This window comes from Cynocephalus volans, chromosome 9 (assembly GCF_027409185.1).
Source record: "Cynocephalus volans isolate mCynVol1 chromosome 9, mCynVol1.pri, whole genome shotgun sequence".
Classification (NCBI taxonomy): domain Eukaryota; kingdom Metazoa; phylum Chordata; class Mammalia; order Dermoptera; family Cynocephalidae; genus Cynocephalus; species Cynocephalus volans.
The window spans coordinates 76,258,500-76,281,716 of NC_084468.1; the positions used below are offsets into that span (position 1 = coordinate 76,258,500).

General features: G+C 40.5%; 1 protein-coding gene across 2 annotated transcripts in view; it reads left to right on the forward strand.

The window, feature by feature from the left end:
- HERC6 (HECT and RLD domain containing E3 ubiquitin protein ligase family member 6) overlaps positions 1–23,217 on the forward strand; it is a 58,584-nt gene that overhangs the window by 9,084 nt on the left and 26,283 nt on the right. For both annotated transcript variants that reach the window (XM_063108611.1, XM_063108612.1), the window contains exons 4-9: positions 68–295; positions 2,211–2,305; positions 4,077–4,204; positions 18,796–18,932; positions 19,420–19,487; positions 23,051–23,172. In XM_063108611.1, the coding sequence (XP_062964681.1) occupies positions 68–295; positions 2,211–2,305; positions 4,077–4,204; positions 18,796–18,932; positions 19,420–19,487; positions 23,051–23,172 (778 nt within the window). The remainder of the gene's footprint in view (positions 1–67; positions 296–2,210; positions 2,306–4,076; positions 4,205–18,795; positions 18,933–19,419; positions 19,488–23,050; positions 23,173–23,217) is intronic.

Genomic DNA, 23,217 nt, shown 5'->3' on the forward strand with positions numbered 1-23,217 from the left:
ATAGTTTCTACTTAAATTTGGTACTCTGATATATGAGCATTTCTGACTTTCTCTTTATTTTTTGTAGATAGCCAAGTGTTCTCATGGGGAAAGAACAGTCAAGGTCAGCTGGGCCTGGGGAAGATGGTCCCCTCCCAAGCCACCCCACAGAGGGTGAGGTCCCTGGAGGGGATCCCTCTGGCTCAGGTAGCTGCAGGAGGGGCTCACAGCTTTGCCCTGTCTCTCTTGGGGACTTCATATGGCTGGGGAAGCAACAATGCAGGGCAGCTGGCCCTCAGTGGAAATGACATCCCAGGTAAGTAGACAGTCTTGTTCTCACAGTAAATCATTCTTTCTTTCCATTTGGAAGACCAACTTGGCAAAAGGCAGTCTCAAAAGGTTAAAACAGTGGTTCCCAAACTTGTGACACATTAGAATTACCTGGAGAGCTATATTAGTTTCCTGTTGCTGCTGTAACAAATTACTACAAACTTAGTAGCTTAAAACAACTCAAATTTATTATCTTATAGTTCTGGAGTCCAGAAGTATGATAGGGCCTCACTGGGCTAAAGGTGTCAACAGGTCTGCCTTCCTTTCTGGAGGCCCTGGGAGAGAATCCATTCACTGGCCTTTCCAGCCTCTAGAGGCCCCCACATTAATTGACTGATAGTCCTCATTCTTTTCAAAGCTAGCAGTGGCTGGCTAAGCTTTCTCAAGTCACTTTACTTTGACATTGACTCTTCTGCCTCCTCCTTCCTCAGTTAGAGGACCCTTGTGATTCCACTGGGCCTACCTGGATAATCTAGGCTAATCTCACTACTTTAAGGTCAACTGATTAGCAACTTTAATTCCATTTGCTTCCTTAACTCCCCTTTGCCATGTCCCCTAACATATTCACAGGCTCTGGGATTAGGAAGTGGGAAGCCATTATTCTTTGTGAGGCCATTATTCTGTCTACTGTAGGATCATTTAAAAATCCCTATGCCCAGGTCAGACCCCATATCAATTAAATCAGAATGTCTGGGAGTGAAAGCCAGTCATCAGTTGTTATTGAAGATCCCACAGTTGATTCTATTGTGCAGCAAAGTTTGTGAACCACTGGATTAGGAGACTGCTAGCATTCGGGGAAGCAACCAGTTCCTCTAGACAAAAGAAAACTTCTTTAAACAACCAGTTTCTCTAAAAACAAAATTCACCAAGAAGTCTTCTTCATGATCTGTCCTACTGTGTTCAATTCTTTACACTCAGCTAACATATATTTAGCATCTATTATGTGCCAGTACCATGCTGAGCACTTACATCTCATTTCATTTAACCATCTCAGCATGAGGTAGGTTTTCTTATTATCTTAATTATTATAATATATTTGCAGAGCACCTACTGTGTGACAGATATGTGTAAAACTTGTCAGAAACAAAATGGAGTCACATATGTCAAGCCCTAATAAAATGGAGTTAAAGGCCAGGAAGGGAGGGAGGGTCCTCATGCATATTTGCCTGATAACAAGAACTATTATAAAAGATTCTGCCACATCTCCAACCTTGAAGTTAAGGCAACTTCTATGAGGACATCTTTCCAGTATCAGCCAGTCCTAACTGCAGTCTCGCAAGCAGCCTTACTAAACCGCACTGTTGCAATCGCAGTCTCTTCTATGAAGATCCTCTCCTAGCAACAGCCAGTACACACGTGACTGCCTGCGATAAGCCCTTATAACCAATGAACTTTTGTTTCAAAACAACCTACATGTACTTCTTTTTGCCCTTAATAGTTTCCCCTTGCCTCAACCTCCCCAGATATGCCCATGGTCCACCATGGCACACATATTCCAGATTGCAATCCCCCTATTATTCATTCCCGAGTAAACTTCTTTGGAGGTCCTTTCTCTCTGTTGTTATTTTAGGTTGACAAATGAATACAACATAACAACAATATTATTGAGGATGAGGGTCTTGAAGCTTAGCTTTCTAAGAAGTCAATAGCCTCAGGCATTCCAGAAGATTAAATAGCTTCCAGAAATAAATGTTAAAGGACTGTTGTTTTTCCTTTTCCAAAGTAGGATTTTCCTTCTGTTTTATACTTCTGACTTTTCACTTAAAAATTATGTTAATGAATTATAAGATAATAAATATATAAAAGATATAAAAAGATATAGAATATAAACAGGTATCTATAAAACTCATGAAATCTGAATCTATTTCTTATATTCTAGAAATTCTGCTTTCTTTCAACAGTGCAAAAATACAAGCCTTGTTCAGTTGGTGCACTGAAGGATTTGGGTGTGATTTATATCAGCTGTGGTTATGAGCACACTGCAGTGCTTACCCAGGTAATCCAAAATGTGTTGTTATTTTTTTAAATCCCAGAGAAATGTTAACAAGGCACATGTACTGATTATTGTTGAAGGAAGATGTCTTAGTCAATTTGGGCTGCTATAAAAAGATAGTATAAACTGGGTGGCTTATAAATGACAGAAATTTATTTCTCACAGTTCTGGAGGCTGGGAAGGCCAGGATCAAGGCACCAGCAGATTTAGTGTTTGATAAGGGCCAACTTTCTGGTTCAAAGACTGTATTTTTGCTGTGTCCATACATGGTGGAAGATGTAAGGGGTTCTTCTTGGGCCACTTTATAAGGGCACTAATCCCTTTATTGAGGGTGCCACCCTCATGACCTAATCGTCTACCAAAAGCCCATCTCGTAATACCATAACTTTGGGGGTTAGAATTTCAACATATGAATTGTGGCGGGACACAAACATTTAGACTATAGCAGAAGATATTTATGACTATCTAGATATATCCATTCAATGTACAAATATCTAAAGAGGAGAAGTGAACAAAATATAAATAATGTGTTTTTCAAGGTCCTATAATGAAAGCTAAATTCAGCCTTAGGAAATATTTTTAGGTACCAACTAAATTAAATTAATATAGGAGCTAATCTTTTTAGCAATTATTGACAATGTAGTTCTACAGAGAAAAACTGTTATTGAAGCAATAAAGTAATTTTCACAGTTTTCAATAACCCACTTTACGGACTAGAACATACTTTGTTCTATTTCTTGCTCAGCCCAATTATGACTTAGCTTCCTGAATGTTTTCCTCCCCTTCTTGTCCTGGCCATATAATGTATTCCAATGGATGGAGTCTTTCCATAGCCATAAGGAATAGACTTCAAAATTGTTTGTGTGACTGAAGTGTTTATTTAAAAACTATATACCCCAGATGATTTTTATTGTTTATTTTAGAAATCATGTCTTAAATTAGGAAACTCTCAATTGTTCAGATTACATGAGTATTATTCTTAGTTGGCAAGGAAAAGCTAGAACTGTTTTTTTGCTTGCCTTTTTTTTTTTTTTTTTTTTGGCAGCTGGCCATATGGAGATCTGAACCTGTGACCCTGGTGTTATAACACTGCACTCTAACCAACTGAGCTAACTGGCAAGCCTTTTAAAATTTTTTAGAGTTTTTCTTAATCATAAAAGAATTTTTTGAAAATTAAGTATTTTCAGGAAAATGCTCAAATTAAATAAAGCAGCTCTATATTTAAATGTTGGTGTTACTCTTGAACCAGTTATTTGTCTATTTATTCATTTGTTAATTCAACAAATATTTATTAAGGGGCTAGCTCTGTTTTCCCCCAGCTTCATTGTGGTATAATTGACAAAAATTGTATTATTTATGGTATACAATATGATGTTTTGTTACATGTATACATTGTGAAATGATTACCACAATCAAGCTAATGAACAGATGTGTCACCTCACATAGTTATCTTTTTGTGTGTGTGGTGAGAATCTTCATGATTTATTCTCTTAGCATTTTCAAGTATGTTACACATTATTATTAACTACAATCACCATGCCATACAATACATCTTCAAGGTGCCTACTGTTTAAGGGAATGCCAATGATTTTTCCTGTTTTATATGTTAACTCTACATTCACCAGTAGAAATAATAAAGAACGCCTCCTATTTATATAGAGCTTATAGTTCACAAAGTGCTCTCATATTATTAATTCTCTTATGATACTTAATCTGTAAGTATTTAGTTAGTGTTTTAACCTGAAATTAATTTGATTTCTCCTTTTTTAAACAGGGCGGGAGAGTGTTCACATTTGGGGACAATAGCTTTGGACAGCTGGGACACAGCCTCACTGCTGAGAAGAAAGGTCCACAACTCATGGAAGGAATCGATGGCCAAGTTTCACAGATAGATTGTGGAAGGTAGTAGGCTTTATTTATTTATTTTTTTTAGCACATGGGTAGAAAGTGTTGTATATCATTACTTAGAAACAACTCTAATGGAATGTCATCAAACCTTAAAACTCTATAATATGTGGCTGCTCTTTATATAGAGCATTTTCATTTCAGAAAATGTACTGCTTTCAAATATAGTTTAATTTTTCGACTGGGCCTTAGGCAGCCGGGAAACTTGTGGACCTTCCTCTTGCCGTCTCTTAAGGGAGGACCGCTGCTGGTGGCCAGTCGTGGGGGCTGACCGCCACTTTGCCCTTGGCAGGAGAGGCTGCCTCATTTACAGGCAACAGCTTTGAAGTATGGAGCAGGAAAAGAACTGTTTCTTAGCTGCAAAAGCGAGTCTCTAAACAGGGAACACAGCGCCGGGGCTGCTGTTCATGCAGCCAGGATCCTGGAGGCCGGGGCCGCGCTGAAGGCGGCCAGCTGCCCTATTCAGGATTCAAGGTTTCAGGCCAGCATAAAAGAAGATTCCTGGGAGCGCCCGAGCCGCGCCGCGGGACCGACTGAGCAGCCTGAGGCGGCGGCGGCCTAGAACAGGGACGGCGACAAAGCAGAAGCAGAGAGGGAGCTGCCCGACCTGGCACAGCCCTGTGAGTGACGCCCAGCCCGGCCCTGCTCAGGGGGCAGACGCATGCCCGGCTTCCGCCTGCCCCACCGGGCCACACACCGGCCCCGGGGCTGCCTCCATTTTCTCAGGTGGTGGCAGCTCCGGCCCGGCTCGGCCAAGCCTGTCCTCCTCGCCCGGCTTGGCTCCTCACTGAGCCTTCCCACTTGCTTGCCCCGGTGCAGGGCTTCCTGGGGCCTGCGGGCCGGCTTCCCCTCCCAGTCCCTCTGCAGTTCTCTGGCGCGGCCGGTGGCGTGGGGCGTCCCCGGCCAGCGTTGGGAGGGCAAGGAAGTATGGGCTGGGCCGACTGTCACTCCACCGCACCCTGGGCTCCGGTCCCCGGTAAACTTCATCTTACCGGGAGGCAGATACCATCTCTGAGGCCACCAGTTCGGAAAAACGCCTAACCGATTTCTGGTTAGAAATAGTGTGGTCAGAGAGTTCCCAAGTTCACTTGAACCTGCTGGAGAGCTGACTGCGGGCGGGCACCGGACTCGGTCCGCGCCAGGGGGATTCAAAGGTGAACCGTGTGCGGTGGTCTCCTCCCCCGAGGAGCTCACGCTCTGGTGTGGGAGATAAGACAAGTACACAAATAACCGCGATACCAGGAGGAAGGTGATAAGTCCTGAGAAAGATCTACACAGTGCTACAAAGGCACCCAGAGCGACCGGTCGTCTGCGCCTACCAGAAACCTGGTAGACTTCCTGGGTGAGGTGGTGCCGAGCAGGGTCTTGAAGGCCCAGCTGATAGACGAGGGTTGCAGAAGACATGTCCCAGCCCAGCCCAGTGCACACAGAGTTGGGAGACGTCGGCTAGGGAGGCGGAGACTCGACAGAAACCACACACCCTGTGGGGTTGCCACTGCATGATCCAACAGCCCGGGCCAGAGCGCATGGAACAGGGAGAAGTCTTGCATGGGAAGTGGAAGCTCAGCAGAGACCACACACCCTACGGTATCGCCCTGTGATCCAGTAGCCCAGCAGAGTCCAAGCTGACCAGAGAGGTGGCTCCCCGGAGAGGCCCAAGACCCGAGGCAACCACACACACAAGGCACTAGAGGCCAACTGAGCAGTCACGGAGGTAGCCATACCAAATTGGCAACCACAGCAACATCTTAGTCAATCAATAGTCTCAAATGGGTGGACTGTGAAAACCCCTGCCACAATAAATAAACATCAAAAAAAAGATACCAGAAATACAAAAAATCAAGAAAGTACACTACCAAAAGTTAATAAATCTGAAACTCTAGATCCTAAGGAACAAGAAGCCCTTGAAATGACTGACAAGGAATTTTGAGTGATAATTCTAAGGAAACTGAATGAGATACAAGAAAACTCAGCTAGACATCATGATGAAATGAGGAAAAGTATACAGGACCTGAAAGAGGAAATGTACAAGGAAATCAATGTCCTGAAAAAAAATGTAGCAGAACTTGCTGAACTGAAGAAATTATTCAGCAAAATAAAAAACACAACGGAGAGTTTAACCAGCAGGCTTGTCAAAGTTGAAGAGAGAACCTCTGAACTTGAAGATGGGCTGTTTGAAATAATACAAGCTGACAAAAAAAAAAAAAAAAAAAGAATCAAAGACATTGAAGAAAATCTGAGAGAGATATCAGACAACGTTAAGTGCTCAAATATCCGAGTCATGGGTATTCCAGAAGGGGAGGAAAACGGAGATTGCATTGAAAACATATTCAACAAAATAGTGGCAGAAAATTTCCCAGGTATAGGAAAAATCACAGATCTTCAGATCCAGGAATCTCAATGACCTCCAAACGTATTCAACCCAAAAAGGCCTTCTCCAAGACATGTTATAGTCAAATTGGCAAAACTCAGAGACAAAAAGAGAATCTTAAAAGCTGCAAGAGAGAAGCGTTAAATCACCTATAAGGGAGACCCAATCAGGCTAACATCAGACTTTTCATCACAAACCCTACAAGCCAGAAAGGAATGGGATGATATATTCAAAATACTAAAAGACAGAGATTGTCAGCCAAGAATACTCTACCCTGCAAGGCTATCCTTCCAAAATGAAGGGCAAATAGTATATTTCTCAGACAAACAAAAACTGCGGGAGTTCACTACCACACGACCACCCTTACAAGAAATCCTGAAGGGAGTACTGGGTTTGGTTCCTGAAAAATAGCTACCACTGCCATAAAAACACAAGAAAAATCAAAACCCACTAGTAGAATAAAAATGGCATTCATGAAGAGAAAACAAACAAACCAAAACGCTATCTACAACCTAAGGAACCAACAAACACAGAAACCAAACAGTAAATCAGAAAGCAAGGAACAAAAGACACCTAAGGCAACCAAACAACCAATAAAATGCTAGGAATAAATCAACACCTTTCAATAACAACTCTTAATGTAAAAGGCTTAAATTCCCCAATCAAAAGATAAGACTGGCTGACTGGATCAAAAAGGAGGACCCAACTATATGCTGCCTACAAGAGACCCACCTCACCCATAAAGATTCACATAGACTAAGAGTGAAAGGATGGAAAAAGATTTACCATGCAAACAGAAAAGAAAAACGAGCTGGAGTAGCTATTCTTATATCTGACAAAATAGACTTTAAACTAAAAACCATAAAAAGAGACAATGAGGGACACTACTTAATGATAAAAGGACTGATCCATCAAGAAGACATAACAATCATAAATATGTACACACCCAATATAAAACAAACTCTATTAGACCTAAAGAAGGAAATAGACACTAATACCATAATAGCAGGGGACCTGAACACCCCACTGTCAATATTAGACAGATCATCTAGGCAAAGAATCAGTAGAGAAACATAAGATCTAAACAATACTCTAAACCAATTGGACTTGGCAGATATCTACAGAACATTCCATCCAACAACCTCAGAATATTCATTCTTCTCATCAGCACATGGATCATTCTACAGGATAGATCACATATTAGGTCACAAATCAAGTCTCAATAAATACAAAAAATTGGAATTATCCCATGTATTTTCTCAGACAACAATGGGTTAAAACTAGAAATCAATCACAAACGAAACTCTGGAAACTATACAAACACATGGAAATTAAACAGCCTTCTACTTAATGACATATGGGTCCAAGAAGAAATCAAGCAGGAAATCAAAAAATTTATTGAAACTAATGAAAATAATGATACATCATACCAAAACGTGTGGGATACTGCAAAAGCAGAATTAAGGGGGAAATTTATTGCATGAAATGCTCACCTCAGAAGAATGGAAAGATGGCAAGTGAACAACCTAACACTTCACCTTAAAGAACTAGAAAAAGAAGAACAATCCAAACTTAAAGTTAGCAGACGGAAAGAAATCATTAAGATCAGAGCAGAACTAAATGAAATTGAAACCCAAAAAACAATACAAAAGATCAATGAATCAAAAGTTGGTTTTTTGAAAACATAAATAAAATTGACAAACCATTAGCATGGCTAACAAAAAAAAGGAGAGAGAAGACTCAAATAACAAAAATTAGAAATGAAAAGGGCTATATTACAAGTGATTCATCTGAAATACAAGGAACCATTCGAGACTACTATAAACAACTATACGCCAACAAGTTTGAAAATCTGGAGGAAATGGATAAATTTCTGGACACACACAAGCTCCCAAAACTGAACCATGAAGACGTAGAAAATTTGAACAGACCAATAACAATAAAGGAGATTGAAGCTGTTATCAGAAGGCTCCCAACAAAGAAAAGCCCAGGACCAGATGGATTCATAGCAGAATTTTACCAAACATTCAAAGAGGAATTGACACCGATTCTTTACAAACTATTCCAAAAGATTGAAACAAACACAAATCTCCCAAACTCATTCTATGAAGCAAACATCATCCTTATACTAAAACCAGGTAAAGATATAACCAAAAAGGAAAACTACAGGCTGATATCCTTGATGAATATAGATGCAAAAATCCTCACTAAAATACTAGCAAACAGAATACAGCAACACATACGTAAAATTATTCACCACGTTCAAGTGGGATTCTTCCCAGGGATGCAAAGTTGGTTCAACATACGCAAATCAATAAATGTGATACACCATATTAATAAACTCAAGCACAAGGACCATATGATCATCTCTATAGATGCTGAAAAAGCATTTGATAAAGTTCAGCACTCATTCATGACAAAGACCCTCTATAAGGTAGGTATAGAGGGAAAGTATCTCAACATAATTAAAGCCATATATGCCAAACCCACTGCCAATATCATCCGGAATGGGGAAAAGCTGAAAGCTTTTCCTTTAAGAACAGGAACTAGACAAGGATGCCCACTCTCACCACTCCTATTCAACATAGTGTTGGAAATACTAGCCAGAGCAATCAGAGAAGAGAAGGAAATAAAGGGCATCCAGATTGGAAAAGATGAAGTCAAACTGTCCCTGTTTGCAGATGACGTGATCCTATATATCGAACAGCCTAAAACCTCTACAAAAAAACTCTTGGAATTGATAAATGATTTCAGCAAAGTAACAGGATACAAAATCAACACACAAAAATCAGTAGCATTTCTTTTCTCCAATAGTGAACATGCAGAAAGAGAAATCAAGAAAGCCTGCCCATTTACAATAGCCACCAACAAAATAAAATACTTAGGAATTGAGTTAACCAAGGAGGTGAAAAATCTCTGTAATGAGAACTACAAACCACTGCTGAGAGAAATTAGAGAGGATACAAGAAGATGGAAAGATATCCCATGCTCTTGGATTGGAAGAATCAACATAGTGAAAATGTCCATACTACCCAAAGTGATATACAAATTCAATGCAATCTCCATCAAAATTCCAAAGATATTTTTCTCAGAAATGGAAAGGACTATCCAGACATTTATATGGAGTAATAAAAAACCACGCATAGCCAAAGCAATGCTGAGCAAAAAAATTAAGCTGGAGGCATAATACTACCTGACTTTAAGCTATACTACAAAGCTATAATAACCAAAACAGTATGGTACTGGCATAAAAACAGACACACCGATCAAAGGAATAGAATAGAGAATCCAGAAATCAACCCACACACTTACTGCCATCTGATCTTTGACAAAGGCACCAAGCCTATTCACTGGGGAAGGGACTGCCTCTTCAGCAAATGGTGCTGGGATAACTGGATATCCATATGCAGGAGAATGAAACTGTATACATACCTCTCACCATATACTAAAATCAACTCAAAATGGATTAAGGATTTAAATATACACCCTGAAACAATAAAACTTCTTAAAGAAAACATAGGAGAGACACTCAAGAAATAGGACTGGACACAGACTTCATGAATATGACCCCAAAAGAATGGGCAACCAAAGGAAAAATAAACAAACGGGATTTTTTTTTTTTTTTTAAATTTTATTTTGTCGATATACATTGTAGCTAATTATTGCTTCCCATCACCAAAACCTCCCTCCCTTCTCCATCCCCCCCTCCCCCCCGACAATGTCCTTTCTGTTTGCTTGTTGTATCAACTTCAAATAATTGTGGTTGTTATATCTTCTTCCCCCCCCCCCCCCCGGTTTGTGTGTGTGTATGTATGTGTGTGTGTGAATTTATTTTATTTTATTTTATTTTATTTTATTTATTTTTTTTTTAAATTTTATTTTGTCGATATACATAGTAGCTGATTATTGCTTCCCATCACCAAAACCTCCCTCCCTTCTCCCTCCCCCCCTCCCCCCCGACAATGTCCTTTCTGTTTGCTTGTTGTATCAACTTCAAATAATTGTGGTTGTTATATCTTCTTCCCCCCCCCCGGTTTGTGTGTGTGTGTGTATGTGTGTGTGTGAATTTATATATTAATTTTTAGCTCCCTCCAATAAGTGAGAACATGTGGTATTTCTCTTTCTGTGCCTGACTTGTTTCACTTAATATAATTCTCTCAAGGTCCATCCATGTTGTTGCAAATGGCAGTATTTCATTCGTTTTTATAGCTGAGTAGTATTCCATTGTGTAGATGTACCACATTTTCCGTATCCACTCATCTGATGATGGGCATTTGGGCTGGTTCCAACTCTTGGCTATTGTAAAGAGTGCTGCGATGAACATTGGGGAACAGGTATTCGACTTGATGATTTCCATTCCTCTGGGTATATTCCCAACAGTGGGATGGCTGGGTCGTATGGTAGATCTATTTGCAATTGTTTAAGGAACCTCCATACCATTTTCCATAGAGGCTGCACCATTTTGCAGTCCCACCAACAATGTATGAGAGTTCCTTTTTCTCCGCAGCCTCGCCAGCATTTATCGTTCAGAGTCTTTTGGATTTTAGCCATCCTAACTGGGGTTAGATGGTATCTCAATGTGGTTTTGATTTGCATTTCCCGGATGCTGAGTGATGTTGAGCATTTTTTCATATGTCTGTTGGCCATTTGGATATCTTCCTTAGAGAAATGCCTACTTAGCTCTTTTGCCCATTTTTTCATTGGGTTGCTTGTTTTCTTCTTGTAAAGTTGTTTGAGTTCCTTATATATTCTGGATATTAATCCTTTGTCAGATGTATATTTTGCAAATATTTTCTCCCACTCTGTTGGTTGTCTTTTAACTCTTTTAATTGTTTCTTTTGCTGTGCAGAAGCTTTTTAGTTTGATATAATCCCATTTGTTTATTTTTCCTTTGGTTGCCCGTGCTTTTGGGGTCGTATTCATGAAGTCTGTGCCCAGTCCTATTTCCTGAAGTGTTTCTCCTATGTTTTCTTTAAGAACTTTTATTGTCTCAGGGTGTATATTTAAATCCTTAATCCATTTTGAGTTGATTTTAGTATACGGTGAGAGGTATGGATCTAGTTTCAATCTCCTGCATATCGATATCCAGTTATCCCAGCACCACTTGCTGAAGAGGCAGTCCCTTCCCCAGTGAATAGGCTTGGTGCCTTTGTCAAAGATCAGATGGCAGTAAGTGTGTGGGTTGATTTCTGGATTCTCTATTCTATTCCTTTGATCGGTGTGTCTGTTTTTATGCCAGTACCATACTGTTTTGGTTATTATAGCTTTGTAGTATAGCTTAAAGTCAGGTAGTGTTATGCCTCCAGCTTTATTTTTTTTGCTGAGCATTGCTTTGGCTATTCGTGGTCTTTTATTGTTCCATATAAATGTCTGAATAGTTTTTTCCATTTCTGAGAAAAATGTCTTTGGAATTTTGATGGGGATTGCATTGAATTTGTATATCACTTTGGGTAGTATGGACATTTTCACTATGTTGATTCTTCCAATCCAAGAGCATGGAATATCTTTCCATCTTCTTGTATCCTCTCTAATTTCTCTCAGCAGTGGTTTGTAGTTCTCATTATAGAGATTTTTCACCTCCTTGGTTAACTCAATTCCTAAGTATTTTATTTTTTTGGTGGCTATTGTAAATGGGCAGGCTTTCTTGATTTCTCGTTCTGCATGTTCACTATTGGAGAAAAGAAATGCTACTGATTTTTGTGTGTTGATTTTGTATCCTGCTACTGTGCTGAAATCATTTATCAATTCCAAGAGTTTTTTTGTAGAGGTTTTAGGCTGTCCGATATATAGGATCATGTCATCTGCAAACAGGGACAGTTTGACTTCATCTTTTCCAATCTGGATGCCCTTTATTTCCTTCTCTTCTCTGATTGCTCTGGCTAGTACTTCCAACACTATGTTGAATAGAAGTGGTGAGAGTGGGCATCCTTGTCTAGTGCCTGTTCTTAAAGGAAAAGCTTTCAGCTTTTCCCCATTCAGGATGATATTGGCAGTGGGTTTGTCATATATGGCTTTAATTATGTTGAGATACTTTCCCTCTATACCTACCTTATAGAGGGTCTTTGTCATGAATGAGTGCTGAACTTTATCAAATGCTTTTTCAGCATCTATAGAGATGATCATATGGTCCTTGTGTTTGAGTTTATTAATATGGTGTATCACATTTATTGGTTTGCGTATGTTGAACCAACCTTGCATCCCTGGGATGAATCCCACTTGATCGTGATGAATAATTTTTCGTATGTGTTGCTGTATTCTGTTTGCTAGTATTTTAGTGAGGATTTTTGCATCTATATTCATCAAGGATATCGGCCTGTAGTTTTCTTTTTTGGTTATATCTTTACCTGGTTTTGGTATCAGGATGATGTTTGCTTCATAGAATGAGTTTGGGAGATTTGCGTCCGTTTCAATCTTTTGGAATAGTTTGTAAAGAATCGGTGTCAATTCCTCTTTGAATGTTTGGTAAAATTCTGCTGTGAATCCATCTGGTCCTGGGCTTTTCTTTGTTCAGAGCCTTCTGATAACAGCTTCAATCTCCTTTATTGTTATTGGTCTGTTCAAATTTTCTACGTCTTCACGGTTCAGTTTTGGGAGCTTGTGTGTGTCCAGAAATTTATCCATTTCCTCCAGATTTTCAAATTTGTTGGCGTATAGTTGTTTATAGTAGTCTCGAATGATTCCTTGTATTTCAGATGAATCAGTTGTAATATCGCCTTTTTCATTTCTAATTTTTGTTATTTGAGTCTTCTCTCTTCTTTTTTTTGTTAGCCATGCTAATGGTTTGTCAATTTTATTTATCTTTTCAAAAAACCAACTTTTTGATTCGTTGATCTTTTGAATTGTTTTTTGGTTTTCAATTTCATTCAGTTCTGCTCTGATCTTAATGATTTCTTTCCGTCTGCTAACTTTAGGATTGGATTGTTCTTGTTTTTCTAGTTCTTTAAGGTGAAGTGTTAGGTTGTTCACTTGCCACCTTTCCATTCTTCTGAAGTGAGCATTTAATGCAATAAATTTTCCCCTCAATACTGCTTTTGCAGTATCCCACAGGTTTTGGTATGATGTATCATTGTTTTCATTAGTTTCAATAAACTTTTTGATTTCCTCCTTGATTTCTTCTTGGACCCATATGTCATTAAGTAGAATGCTGTTTAATTTCCATGTGTTTGTATAGTTTCCAGAGTTTCGTTTGTTATTAATTTCTAGTTTTAATCCATTGTGGTCTGAGAAGATACATGGGATAATTCCAATTTTTTTTAATTTATTGAGACTTGATTTGTGACCTAATATGTGATCTATCCTGGAGAATGATCCATGTGCTGATGAGAAGAATGAATATTCTGAGGTTGTTGGGTGGAATGTTCTGTAGATATCTGCCAATTCCAATTGGTCTAGAGTCTTGTTTAGATCTTGTGTTTCTCTACTGATTCTTTGCCTAGATGATCTGTCTAATATTGACAGTGGAGTGTTCAGGTCCCCTGCTATTATGGTATTAGTGTCTATTTCCTTCTTTAGGTCTAATAGAGTTTGTTTTATAAATCTGGCTGCTCCAACATTGGGTGCGTACATATTTATGATTGTTATGTCTTCTTGATGGATCAGTCCTTTTATCATTAAGTAGTGTCCCTCATTGTCTCTTTTTATGGTTTTTAGTTTAAAGTCTATTTTGTCAGATATAAGAATAGCCACTCCAGCTCGTTTTTCTTTTCTGTTTGCATGGTAAATCTTTTTCCATCCTTTCACTCTTAGTCTGTGTGAATCTTTATGGGTGAGGTGGGTCTCTTGTAGGCAGCATATAGTTGGGTCCTGCTTTTTGATCCAGTCAGCCAGTCTGTGTCTTTTAATTGGGGAATTTAAGCCTTTAACATTAAGAGTTGTTATTGAAAGGTGTTGATTTATTCCTAGCATTTTATTGGTTGTTTGGTTGTCTTAGGTGTCTTTTGTTCCTTGCTTTCTGATTTACTGTTTGGTTTCTTTGTTTGTTGGTTCCTTAGGTTGTAGATAGTGTTTTTGTTAGCTTGTTTTCTCTTCATGAATGCCATTTTTATTGTACTAGCGGGTTTAGATTTTTCTTAGGTTTTTATGGCAGTGGTAGTTATTTTTCAGGAACCAAACCCAGTACTCCCTTGAGGATTTCTTGTAAGGGTGGTCTTGTGGTAGTGAACTCCCGCAGTTTTTGTTTGTCTGAGAAATATACTATTTGCCCCTCATTTCGGAAGGATAGCCTTGCAGGGTAGAGTATTCTTGGCTGGCAATCTTTGTCTTTTAGTATTTTGAAAATATCATCCCATTCCTTTCTAGCTTTTAGGGTTTGTGATGAAAAGTCTGATGTTAACCTGATTGGGGCTCCCTTATAGGTGATTTGACGCTTCTCTCTTGCAGCTTTTAAGATTCTCTCTTTGTCTCTGAGTTTTGCCAATTTGACTATGACATGTCTTGGAGAAGGCCTTTTTGGGTTGAATACATTTGGAGATCGTTGAGCTTCCTGGATCTGAAGATCTGTGATTTTTCCTATACCTGGGAAGTTTTCTGCCACTATTTTGTTGAATATGTTTTCAATGGAATCTCCATTTTCCTCCCCTTCTGGAATACCCATGACTCGGATATTTGAGCGCTTGAGGTTGTCTGATATCTCTCTCAGATTTTCTTCCATGTCCTTGATTCTTTTTTCTTTCTTTTTGTCTGCTTGTGTTATTTCAAACAGCCCATCTTCAAGTTCAGAGGTTCTCTCTTCAACTTCGACAAGCCTGCTGGTTAAACTCTCCGTTGTGTTTTTTATTTCGCTGAATAACTTCTTCAGTTCAGCAAGTTCTGCTACATTTTTTTTCAGGACATTGATTTCCTTGTATATTTCCTCTTTCAGATCCTGTATACTTTTCCTCATTTCATCATGATGTCTAGCTGAGTTTTCTTGTATCTCATTCAGTTTCCTTAGAATTATCACTCGAAATTCCTTGTCAGTTATTTCAAGGGCTTCTTGTTCTATAGGATCTAGAGTATGAGATTTATTAACTTTTGGTGGTGTACTTTCTTGATTTTTTGTATTTCTGGTGTCTTTTTTTTGATGTTTATTCATTGTGGCAGGGGGTTTCACAGTCCACCGGTTTGAGACTAATGACTAACTAGGATGTTGCTGTGGTTGCCAATTTGGTATGGCTCCCGCCGTGACAGCTCAGTTGGCCTCTAGTGTCTTGTGTGTGTGGTTGCCTCGGGTCTTGGGCTTCTCCGGGGATCCACCTTTCTGGTCAGCTTGTACTCTGCTGGGCTGGTGGATCACGCCCCACAGGGTGTGTGATCTCTGTTGAGCTTTCACTTTCTGTACAGGACTTCTCCCCGTTCCGTGTGCTCTGGCCCAGGCTGTTAGATCGTGCAGTGGCGACCCCACCGGGTGTGTGGTTTCTGTCGAGTCTCCGCCTCCCTGGCCGCACGTCTCCCCCCTCTGTGCACACTGTGCTGGGCTGGGGTGTGTCTTCTGCACCCCTCGTCTATCAGCTGGGCCTTCAAGACCCTGCTCAGCACCGCCTCGCCCAGGAAGTCTACCAGGTTTCTGCTAGGCACAGACGACCGGTCTCTCTGGGTGCCTTTGTAGCACTGTGTAGATCTTTCTCGGGTCTTGTTCACCTTTGTATCCCCCCGGTATAAACCGAGTCTAGTGCCCGCCTGCAGCCTGCTCTCCGGCAGGTTCTAGCGGACCTGGGAACTCTCCTACCACACTATTCCCAACCAGAAATTCGTTAGGCTTTTTTCCAAACTGGTGGTCGCAGAGATGGTATCTGCCTCCCAGTAACAGGAAGTTTACCGGGCCAGAGTCCAGGGTGTGGTGGAGTGACAGTCGGCCCGCCCGTATTTCCTAGCCCTCCCAACACTGGTCGGGACGCCCCACACCCCCAGCCCCGCCAGAGAACCGTGGAGGGAGTGGGAGAGGAGGTCGGCCCGCAGGGTCCGGAAAGCCCCGCGCCAGGCCAAGCAAATGGGCTCAGTGATGGCCGAACAGGGCGGAGCTGCCCGCACCTGGGAAAATGGAGGCAGCACTGGGGCAGTGAGTGGCCTGGTGGTACAGGCGGGAGCCGGGTGGGCAACCACCCCCCGAACAGAGCTGTGCCAGGGATCACTCACAGTGCTGTGCCAGGTCGGGCGCTCGCTCTGTCTCTGGTTTGTTGCCTTCCGTGTTCTCGGCGCTGCCGCCTCGGGCTGTTCAGTCGCGGCGCCGCTCGGGCGCTCCCAGGAATCTTCTTTAATGCCGACCTGAAACCTCGAATCCTGAATAGGGCAGCTGGCCGCCCTCAGTGCGGCCCCAGCCTCCGGGATCCTGGCTGCATCCACAGCAGCCCTGGCACCGTGTTCCCTGTTTCAAGACTCGCTTTTGCAGCTAAGAATCAGTTCTTTTCCTGCTCCACACTTCAAAGCTGTTGCCGGTAAATGAGGCAGCCTCTCCTGCTGGGGGCAAAGTGGCGTTGAGCCCCCACGACCGGTCAGCAGCAGCAGTCCTCCCTTAAGAGATGGCCAGAGGAAGGTCCACAAGTTTCCTGGCTGCCTGAGGCCCAGTGGCCACCTTTTCCACCTCAGCTACTCCGCGCCAGCCGCCGCAGCCGCCGCCATCTTGAAACTCTCAACAAACGGGATTATATGAAACTAAAGAGCTTCTGCACAGCAAAAGAAACAATTAACAGAGTTAAAAGACAACCAACAGAGTGGGAGAAAATATTTGCAAAATATACATCTGACAAAGGATTAATATCCAGAATGTACAAGGAACTCAAACAACTTTACAAGAAGAAAACAAGCAACCCAATGAAAAAATGGGCAAAAGAGCTAAGTAGGCATTTCTCTAAGGAAGATATACAGATGGCCAACAGACATATGAAAAAATGCTCAACATCACTCAGCATCCAGGAAATGCAAATGAAAACCATACTGAGATACTATCTAACCCCAGTTAGGATGGCTAAAATCCAAAAGACTCTGAACGATAAATGCTGGCGAGGTTGCGGAGAAAAAGGAACTCTCATACATTGTTGATGGGACTGCAAAATGGTGCAGCTTCTATGGAAAATGGTATGGAGGTTCCTCAAACAATTGCAGATAGATCTACCATACGACCCAGCTATCCCACTGTTGGGAATATACCCAGAGGAATGGAAATCATCAAGTCGAAGGTATACCTGTTCCCCAATGTTCATCGCAGCACTCTTTACAATAGCCAAGAGTTGGAACCAGCCCAAATGTCCATCATCGGATGAGTGGATACGGAAAATGTGGTACATCTACACAAGGGAATTCTACTCAGCTATAAAAACGAATGAAATACTGCCATTTGCAACAACATGGATGGACCTTGAGAGAATTATATTAAGTGAAACAAGTCAGGCACAGAAAGAGAAATACCACATGTTCTCACTTATTGGTGGGAGCTAAAAATTAATATATAAATTCACACACACACAGACACAAACCGGGGGGGGGGGGAAGAAGATATAACAATCACAATTACTTGAAGTTGATACGACAAGCAAACAGAGGGGACATTGGTGGATGGAGAGGGGGAGAGAGGAGGGAGGGAGGTTTTGGTGATGGGGAGCAATAATCAGCCACAATGTATATCGACAAAATAAAATTTAAAAAAATAATATATAGTTTAATTTTTCAGTTTTTTCTTCTTTATCCTAGACGTTTTATTTATTCAATAAGAAATTATTGGAAGTCAACTATGTATAGACCAACTTACTAGGTACTTGAGGGTGGGGGCATGGGTTGATACAAAAATGGTGGTGCTTGTCTGCTTTGAGTTGATAAGACAAAATTAAAGTCATCTCATGCATGTAGAAGATGATGGATATTTGGATACGTACTTAGGCTTTTGCATAACCTAATTATGAGGAAACTTTGAGTATCGGAGTATCAAATGGTTAAAAAATAAAAGACAAAAATGCTTGCATTTAGTTCAGATCCCTGTACTGGCCAGCTGCCAAAAAAAAAAAAGGTTGCATTTAAAACAAAATGATAGAAACCATAGTAAAGACACATCAATAATATTCTCTTTAAAGTTAGAAGTAAGTTAATATTCACTCAGCATCTGTTGAGCCACATCCTCTCACACCGACATTATAATAAGGGAGTCGGGTACTTAGTGAAAGTAAATCTGTTATTCTGTGTTGAGACATCATCTTTCTTGAAAACCATGAGTACCTTGGTCTTCATTACAGTGTACTCTCTCTCCTAGTTATCACACCCTTGCCTATGTGTACACCACTGGTCGGGTGGTGTCATTTGGTCGTGGACCAAGTTGCACAATCAACCCAACTCATCTGGAGGCCCTGACAGAGAACTTTGACATCAGCTGCCTGATTTCTGCTGATGGTATGAGTAGTCCCACTAATGATTTTATGTTAATTGATGCCACCGGAGGGGAAATATTATTCAGCTTCCTTTCCAAGAAGTCCATAGAACTATAGTTCTTCCAGTATATTTATTTTAAATTGTACATTGTGCATTTTTTCTTATGCAGTGATTCCTGGAATATTTTGTATTTATTTCTAAAGATTAAGGTAATACAAAAGAAGGTCCTAAACTGGTTACTTAAGCATCAGGACACGTATTGAATCAAACCTCTTCTAAAGCACGTCGACCTGACTTCATTGTGCAAATGCACGAAAATCTAAATTTTAAACTAAGTGAATATATGACATGTAATCTGATAAAAATTAATCTTTTATACTGTTCATAGTCAAAATACATTTAGAAGAGTATAAATTGCCAATAAATAAATAAATTTGGCTTGGTGATACATCAAATTTATTTTTTACTTCTAAAAACTCTTAAGTATGGATTTATGACTTTCTTTTAGACCTTGTGGATGTTCAAGTCAAACACATTTTTGCGGGAACATATGCCAACTTTGTGACAACTTATCAGGTATTTGTTACACTTTCTGTTTCTTTCAAAAAATCATTTTTTGGAGACAACAAATCTAGGTTATTAGAAGTGGGGGAGAGGGAGAAGGGGGTTGAGAGATTGAGTAAGGGAAAAATAAATTAATGAATTAATTTAAAAAGTAAAAATCATTTTTTCCTCTAGATTGCATTGCAGAGTAGTATTTGAAACATTGTATTAGTCATATGTATTTAGATTTCTTATTAAAATAATAAGGTTCTCTGTTAGAATGCTTTTGAAAAATATATAATTCTCACTTCCTCATTTGTCAAACTTCCTAACAGATAAGACTCCCCCAAACTCAAATTCATTGCTTTTGTACTGACTTTTTATTAGTAAGTAATAATATTAATGATAATAACAGTTGTAAAGACTAATATTAATTTCAGTCACCATGTGTCAGGAACCAATCAAAGTACTTCAGATGGATCAACATGTTTAATGCATAAATCAACTCCAGTTGATATTATTTCTACCATTTTACAGATGGGAAAAACTGGGTCTCACAGAGGTGAATTTACCCAAAGTTGCACTGTTAATGAGTGGTAGAGCTGATTCAATCCCAGGCACTCTGGCCCCAAGGCTTAACCCTTCCCCACCATGCTACAGTGCCTTCCTAATTGTTAACAGAGGAGATTTTATTGTTATATTTCTGGGTGAGTTCTGAAATGTTTCCATGGAAACAAAAGCAAGCATACTGGGCCGAGCCCGTGGCGCACTCGGGAGAGTGCGGCGCTGGGAGCGCAGCGACGCTCCCACCATGGGTTCGGATCCTATATAGGAATGGCCGATGCGCTCACTGGCTGAGTACCAGTCACGAAAAAGACAAAAAAAAAAAAAAAAGCAAGCATACTTATTTTCCCAATTTGTACTTTTTTTCTATTATCAGGAATGTTTTAAACTGGTTGTCAGTATAGACTCTTTCTCTATTTCTTGGGACAGAAAACAGTCAGAGGCAAAGGTTACTGTGCTATGGGGGATAGTTAGGAAATTATACTTTGGTTGCTTTGTCATAGCCATTCATTAAGCCAGTAAACAAAAACTGAGTGCTTTTCATGTGTCAGACTCTGCTCTTGGTGCTTGGGACAGAAGTAGATAGTACAGACAAAGTTGTCCTCGTTCGTAGCGTTTGGACTCTGCTGGGAGTGCCAGACCATAAACATGTAAATGCAGAGTCAATAATATTGTGTTAGAGAATGACAAGTGCTCTGGAGAAAACCAAACAGGCTGTTGGAGATTGATGAGGGGGGGTTTCTTTAGAAATGTCTGTCAGGGAAGGCCTTGTAGAGGCTGTGACATTTGAACAGAGATACCGGCTATGCTTAGATCCAAAGAAAGAACACTCAAGCCAGAGGGAAGTGCATCTAGAAGGGCCCTGGGGCAGGAATAAGTTTGTGTGTGTGACAGAAAGAAGGCCAGTGTGGCTGAACATTGGAAGAAAGAATGAACCGTTGCATGAGATGGAGCCAGTGATGGAAGATGGAGTGAGTTCGAAATGTCCCCAGAGACGAGATCCAGAGACTTGGTTGGACATCCGAATCTGGAGCTCATGGGGGGATGTCAGCTGTGGAATATACCATGGTAGTTATCCTGCTGTAGATGGTATTTATAGCCAAGGGCCTGCGTGAAAGTTCACCTAGAGAGAGAGACAGAGTAAAAATGACAGGAGAACGGGTACAAAATCAAGCCTTGACTTCTCCATGACAGCCAGAAAAGGAGACTGAGAAGGACCAGTTTCTGAAGTAGGGGAAAATCAGGAGAGGCTCTCTCGAGCCAAGAAAAGAAAGTATTTCTAGAAGGAGGACATGGGTAGTCCTGTCAAATACGGCTGAGAGGTCAAGTAAGAGGAGCCCAGAGAGTTTATTTTTGCTTTGGTAAGATTGTGTTGTTTCAGCGGAGAGAGGATGAAACCCAACAATGACTATGACAACTCAGAAGTTTTGATGTGAAGGGGACGGAGAGCCATGGGAGTGTTTCTCCTGATGCATCCCAGTTTCCTGGGATGTGGGAGAAAAAAAATCTTCCTCTTGATCAAACTACAGGGAATACCCAGGACTCACTCAGATCAGGAAGCTATAGGGAAGAGTTGGCTAGTTAGCTCAGTTGGTTAGAGTGAAGCCTTGTAACCTTGAGGTCAAGGGTTCAGATCCCCATAGTGGCTAGCTCAAAAAAAGAAAAGAAAGAAGCTACAGGGAACTTTAAGAGTCATGGTTCATGGTTAAATATATTTTTCAAGAGGTTTTTATTTCAGCATTAAACAAAAGTGATGCAGAATTTCCTGACTCATAACACGTTCAGTGGAGACATAGGTATAATTTACAGCAGCTCACTAATGCTGTTTGAAGACTATATTGAAGACAGATTTTTCTTTCCAGACAGTGACTTTTGACACTTCTGTCTGAGCTATTTGGTCTCAAGTACTATATACAAATAGTTTTCCAAATGTGGTCCCCAAACCAGCAGCATCAGCATCACCAGGGAAATTTGTTACATGTAAACTCTTGAGCTCTGCCACTGACCCATTGAATTCTCAGAAACTATGGGGCTGGGGCCCAGCAACCTGTGCTTTGACAAGCCCACCAGAATCACCCACTAGGAGATTCTGATGCACCCTGAAGTCTGAGAACCACTGATATAAAGGTAGAAATCTGTGGGTTAAGGGGACAAAGAAAGTAATTATTAAGTACCCACAATAATCCAAAGGCTTTGTATACCTAATGTAATTTAATCTTAACAAGAGTCCAGAGAGGTAGGTATTGTTATCTCATTTTTTTATATGTGTGGTAAAATATATATAACAAAATTTGCCATTATAAGCATTTTTAAGTATATAATTCAGTGGCATTAAATATATTCACAACATTGTACAATTATTGCCGCTACCCATCACCAAAACTTTTTCATCACTCCCCAGAGAAACTCTGTAACTATTATATAATAACTGCCCATTCCTCCCTCACCCCCCAGCCCTAAGAATCTCTAATCTACTTTCTGTCTCTATGAATTGTCTATTCTAGATACTTCATGTAAGTGGAGTTATACAATATTTGTCATTTTGTATCTGCCTTATTTCACTCAGCATGTTTTCAAAGTTGATCCATGTTGTATCATGTATCAGAATTTCATTCCTTTTCAAGGCTGAATAATATTCCATTGTATATGTATACCACATTTTGTTTATCCGCTCATCTGTGGATGGACACTTGGGTTGTTTCCATCTTTTGGCTATTGTGAATAAGGCTGCAATGAACACTGATTTACAAATATCTGTTTGAGGCACTGTTTTCAATTCTTTTGTGTTATACCATTTTTTTTTTAAATGAGGAAACTAAGGCTCAGACCAAGCAAAATGGCCCAGGCTAGAAAGTAGAACAGCCAGGCCGGTATGATGCCAAAGCTCCTCCCACCAAAGGCCACCTGAGAGGGCAGGGCCAGTCTGCCACCCCTGCCGGATGCTTCACTGTGTTATTTATTACTCTGTGTGTGTGTGTGTGTTTTCCTGATTGTTCTGTTTTCGTTTCTTTTTTTTTTTCTCTTTCTCGAAGGATACTAGTTCCACAAGTGTTTCCAGGAAAGCCCTGCCAGAAATAAGCCGAATTACCCAGTCCATGACAGAAAAATGGATAGCAGCAAAAAGAGGAAGTACTGAACATAAAGTGGCTGAAAGGTGGCTCTGTCTGATAAATTATAAACCACTTTTATCTGGTTCTAA